The sequence below is a fragment of the Rhinoderma darwinii genome, chromosome 2 (genome assembly GCF_050947455.1).
Source record: "Rhinoderma darwinii isolate aRhiDar2 chromosome 2, aRhiDar2.hap1, whole genome shotgun sequence".
Classification (NCBI taxonomy): domain Eukaryota; kingdom Metazoa; phylum Chordata; class Amphibia; order Anura; family Rhinodermatidae; genus Rhinoderma; species Rhinoderma darwinii.
Window position 1 is genome coordinate 159,733,491 of NC_134688.1, and position 5,955 is coordinate 159,739,445.

The following is a 5,955-nucleotide window of genomic DNA, read 5'->3' on the forward strand; positions in this document are numbered from 1 at the left end:
GACCATTACTGATGCAAAGAATCTGTGAAGTAGAGAAGAGAGTTGATCAGTGGTTTGTCATGTCCATATTTAGCAGCAGTTTTCCTGTCAATACATTTTGCAGGTCTCCTCTGGCCATATAATCCATAACAATTAGGAAACATTTTGGTGTCTCCAAAGATGCCTGAAAGGTAGGTCAGAAAGTGACCTATGATCTCAAGTTCTACTGAGATTTGGGCCTTCATACACTTTTAGGCCTCATGCACACGACCGTGGTGTTATTCTGGTCCGCAAATTCCAGGACCGTGTTCCGTGGAATGTCATCCGCAGTTCATCCGTATGTAGTCCGCAGTTCATCCGTATGTAATCCGCAAAAATGCGGATGAAAAAAAAAAAAAAAAAAAAAGGACTTTGAAACAGGATGCCAAAAGCTTGGTCAAACCCCCTTTAGAAGGTCACATGATCGCTCTGGAGCCATTTCCTGCTGCATTTTCCCTGATCTTTGCTTTGTGCAAGTTCAGTGAGATTGCGCTGCTGATATAGCTGTGGTTTTTGACAGTTTTACTCACTGCGAACATGTCTTCTGATGATGTGGATGATGTACTCCTGCACTGGCTCCTCTCCAGGCGATTTGGACAGCAACCACCAATGCTGGACGAAGAACCGAGGAGGAGGAGGAGATATTGGGTTCACCCCATTATCTCACAACGGCTTTGGAAGGGGCATTTCAACATGCTGTACTCAGACCTGCGGCAGCACCCGGACAAGTTCCTCAGCTACTGCCGTATGTCCGTTCAAAGTTTTGATCGTCTGCTGGCGGACCTTCGTCCTGGACTGATCTTCCAGGACACCACCATGAGACGTTGCATTTCTCCAGAGGAACGCCTGATCGTCACTCTGAGGTAAGAAAACCTAAATCCCCTTCTACGACATGTCTCTACCCTGCAAACAATATTAGTATAGTTGTCCCCTGTTCATATTGCCGCCTTGCCACCGTGCTGCAGATATTTTTCCTGTCTGTGCATATTTTGATATATATGTTTTTGTTTTTTTTTACAGATTTCTTGCTACCGGCAACTCCTTTGCCTCCCTACATTTCCAGTTTCTGCTGGGGTGCTCCACTATTTCCAAGATTGTCAAGCTTACCTGCGAAGTCATCTGGCAGCAACTTCGAGCAGCAGTTATGCCAAAGCCCAAGCCAGAGGACTGGATTCGGATTGCCGATGGCTTCTTCCAATCAGCACAGTTTCCCAACTGTGTTGGTGCGCTGGATGGTAAGCACATCCGCGTAAAAAAGCCTGCTCACTCAGGGTCTCAATATTTTAATTATAAGCAGTTTTTCTCGGTGGTGCTGTTGGCCTTGGCTGACAGTGACTATCGGTTTATAATTGTCGATATTGGGGCCTATGGAAGCTCTGCGGATGCTGGCATCTTCAGGGCTTCCAGAATGGGTGAACGGCTAGCATCTAACCAGCTCGACCTTCCGGAACCTAGACAGCTTCCAGGATCTACAGGACCACCAGCACCCTTTGTCATTGTGGGTGATGAAGGTTTCGGACTGTCCCCTCACCTGATGCGTCCATTCCCTAGGCGTGGCTTAGATGAACAGAGGCGCATTTTTAACTACCGCCTTACACGTGCAAGACGGTATGTGGAGTGCGCCTTCGGAATTCTAAGCAGCAAGTGGCGTGTGTTCCAGAGCTCCATTCAGTTGAATCCTGAAAATGTGACAAAGGTTATCCAAGCCTGTGTTGTCCTCCACAATTTTCTGAGGATTCATGAGTCGGCAGTGGACGCAGAGCTGAACCATTTCTCTACTAATTACATCCCTTTGGACTACACACCACATAGAAGACCTGGAGTGTCTGGACTGGCAGCCCGTAATTTGTATACAGACTATTTTGTATCACCTGAGGGAGCAGTTCCTTGGCAAAGGGATGTGCTTTGTCTGCCAAATTAAAATGTGAGAGGGACTGTTGTATTTCCGGTTTATGTTACAAATGTTAGTAGTTAAAGTTGCAGTAGTAGGTAGAGTAGGGACTCGCAAGAGAATGAGGACCCTTGACGCGGGTTGCGAGCTAATGTATTTCTGTTTTGTTTTTTTAAATTCTTGATTTAAAAAAAAAAAAGCGATTATTTGCATTTGGCAGAAATGCAGACCAATACCTCATTATGTTTTTCAATAATAATAAAGACAAACACATAATTAACTAGAAACGTATTTTATTTCTTGCATAAAATAGTGTCAACAAACATTATCAAAACTATGTTATATAACTAAATTATAAATTGTAAAATGATTGCGAAGGTGCAGGTTCATGATGTGGTCGTGGAACTGCCTCCCCCTGCTGCATTTGCCCATACTGTTGCTGAGAAGGTCCTGGCATGCCATAAACTGACCGATCGTGACTGAATAGCGGCATTGAGTCTACATATGACGGATGCTGGATGCCTTGCGCGGTTGCTGCAGGTGCTGGAGGGACAGAGTTGTAGGTGCTTGCATCACACCCCCGTCGATGAAACTCGATGGCCTGATGCATTGCACGTGGGTCCGGATGTGTCGCAAATATTTCCACGACTTCCATTAGTGCTGTTTGGCACCTTATCTGTCTGGAAATTGGCACTCTTTTAAGAATATTAGAGAGAGCGCGACAGAAGGTGCCCTCTTCCGTTTCTGTAGCTCTTTTCTCCAAGTGCTCTAATACGCGCAAGTCGACTTCCTGCCTTGGCTCTGTACGTGTTGGACCTTTGGCAGAACGTCGACGTTTACCTCGGGGTAGAATTTCTTCGTCCGCGGCACAGACTGGATTATCCACTGTTGTTGGTTCTGCTGTCACAGGAGTGGAAGTGGACCTAGCAGCCCCCAAAGCTACGTCAGGCTCTTCAATTAGAGTCACATCAGAGTCTTCTTCTTCCTCCAGATTATCCTTGGTTCTGTTTGAAAATGAAAACATAATGTTAGGGAATTTTTGTAGTAATTTAACGTCATGTCTACAGCTGGGCAAATAAACTATGTATGCATCACTACATGCAGAGCCCTAACTAGGAAAGACAGGGCCGCATAGCAAAGTTTTAACTGGGGCCATCCCTCCACTGGGTGTCACCCCCCCTTGTAGATAGTGCCTTTTTTGCTGCCCCCACCCCTGTAGATAACGCCATACAGCCCCACACTGTACACTGTATGGCATTATCTACCGGGGTACTATATGGCGTTATCTATAGGGGGACTGTACGGCGTTATCTAGTGAGGGGGCTGTATGCCGCTAACGCCATACAGGCCCACCTCCCCGCCCCCCGGACAAATGCCACCTATAGTGTGTCCTACAAATACATGCCTTATCGCTGGCAGCGATAGGGTGAAGGGGGGACTGAAAGTCCCCTTAAGTTCTGCCGTCTGCACATCTCCCAAAAATTGAAAGGAGCGCTGGTTATGTATGCGCACAAGCACGACTTTGGCTCCATTCATTTTGACGGAGGTGGCGAAAGTACGAGGTTTGGGATGGAGAAGTTCAGGGTACTTTCTGTCCCCCGTTCTCCCTGTCAATGCCAGCGATCACACATGTATCCCCTATTCAGTGGTTAGGGGATACATGTCTGTTGTTTAATGTCAGAGCGGGGAGATACCTCCCTGCTCAGCCGTAGTGTTCAGTTGCGTCCCGCTGTAGCCGTCATAGCGGCTGCTAGCGGAGCCTCCGGACATGGTGGAGTCCCCTCATGCCGCGGTCCCCGTAGCAGTCGCTACGGCTGCTACAGCGGTACTTACACGACTGGCTACATGGCCAGACTACAATGATCAAAGTATATAAGCAATACTTACGGGCCAACCTGCATTACATCAAGAAGAAACGAAAGCTGTTTGGTGTACATGTACGGCTTTTTTTTCAGACGTCCGTCTCCGCTCTTCCCCTTGTCATTAATCTCACGCTTGAATTGGTCTCGGCACGTGTTCCAGCGTGTTTTGACGTTTTCGACTATGATATAAAATAAACCAATCACAGATCAACATTTTAGAAGAGTACATTACTAGATATTATGAAATGTTGTTTATTATATGAAAATGATGCTGCAAATTTTTGTTGTTTACGCAACAAATCTGCACCTACATTTGCATATTTGACAGGTAATTCCAACGTTGCAGAAACTACAGCAGACTTGCCACGTTTTCCATGTGCACACACGACAGCGTCCGTAACGGCTGAAATGACGTTGCTGGTTTCAGGAGAAAACATCACCCGTAATTTCAGCCGTAAAGGCATTGTCAACGCTATTGCGTATTGTCAACGCTATTGCGGCGTATTTAGCGTGCGTAATAGAGCTCAAACACCACAGAATTACGTACGTAATTAGTGTGTGGGAACATACCCTCATAGTGACATGTCACGTTTTGATCCGTGCTGTTCAGAGCCATGAGACCCCCACAATCTCACGTGCACTTCTGCAGCTTCATTTCAGCGATTGGTGGGTGATCCAACTGCCAACAATCAAAACGTCAGGCATGTCATTATGACATGACAGGAGTACTCAGAAACAGCATCAAGTTGTGAAACTTACCCATGCGCTTCTTTTGCACTTTAGTTGCCTTCTCCCACTCAGGATGCACCTCACTGCAGACCTCCTGCCAGGCAAGATCTTTCATATTCCTGTCTGCATAATCTTCCACCCGCTTATTCCACAGACAGGGCTTGTGCTGGACCAGGATGATTAGTTTCTCTACGTTTATTGAAGCCATGCTGCTCTCTGCTGCTCTCTGCTGCTCTCTGCTGCTCTCATGCACTCTCTCCAGACTTCACGACGACAGAAGTCATTCCCGGTCGACGCCTAGCAACACTTCCGGACAATCCGCAAACTGCGGATGACACACGGCGGTGTATCCGCAATTTCCACGGGCCCATTGACTTCTATTGGCATGTCCGCACCGCATTTGCGGCCCATAATAGGACATGTCCGTAGTTTCTGTGGCACGGATGTGCGGACATGCGGAGAGCCGTGAAAACACGGATAGTGTGTATGGGCCCATAGAAATGAATGGGTCCGCAATTTACCCGTGGATTTGCGGTTGAATTGCGGACGCAAAAACACGGTCGTGTGCATGAGGCCTCATGCACACGACCGTGTTTTTGCGTCCGCAATTCAACCGCAAATCCACGGGTAAATTGCGGACCCATTCATTTCTATGGGCCCATACACACTATCCGTGTTTTCACGGCTCTCCGCATGTCCGCACATCCGTGCCGCAGAAACTACGGACATGTCCTATTATGGGCCGCAAATGCGGTGCGGACATGCCAATAGAAGTCAATGGGCCCGTGGAAATTGCGGATACACCGCCGTGTGTCATCCGCAGTTTGCGGATTGTCCGGAAGTGTTGCTAGGCGTCGACCGGGAATGACTTCTGTCGTCGTGAAGTCTGGAGAGAGTGCATGAGAGCAGCAGAGAGCAGCAGAGAGCAGCAGAGAGCAGCATGGCTTCAATAAACGTAGAGAAACTAATCATCCTGGTCCAGCACAAGCCCTGTCTGTGGAATAAGCGGGTGGAAGATTATGCAGACAGGAATATGAAAGATCTTGCCTGGCAGGAGGTCTGCAGTGAGGTGCATCCTGAGTGGGAGAAGGCAACTAAAGTGCAAAAGAAGCGCATGGGTAAGTTTCACAACTTGATGCTGTTTCTGAGTACTCCTGTCATGTCATAATGACATGCCTGACGTTTTGATTGTTGGCAGTTGGATCACCCACCAATCGCTGAAATGAAGCTGCAGAAGTGCACGTGAGATTGTGGGGGTCTCATGGCTCTGAACAGCACGGATCAAAACGTGACATGTCACTATGAGGGTATGTTCCCACACACTAATTACGTACGTAATTCTGTGGTGTTTGAGCTCTATTACGCACGCTAAATACGCCGCAATAGCGTTGACAATACGCAATAGCGTTGACAATGCCTTTACGGCTGAAATTACGGGTGATGTTTTCTCCTGAA

General features: G+C 47.5%; 1 protein-coding gene across 1 annotated transcript; it reads left to right on the top strand.

Annotated features, from left to right (window-relative positions):
* Positions 1-711: 711 nt before the first annotated feature.
* On the top strand, positions 712-2,836 carry LOC142741765 (uncharacterized). The gene is made up of 3 exons (XM_075851099.1): positions 712-881; positions 1,039-1,324; positions 2,819-2,836. The coding sequence occupies exons 1-3, from the start codon at positions 712-714 to the stop codon at positions 2,834-2,836; spliced, it is 474 nt and encodes a 157-aa protein (XP_075707214.1).
* Positions 2,837-5,955: the final 3,119 nt, after the last annotated feature.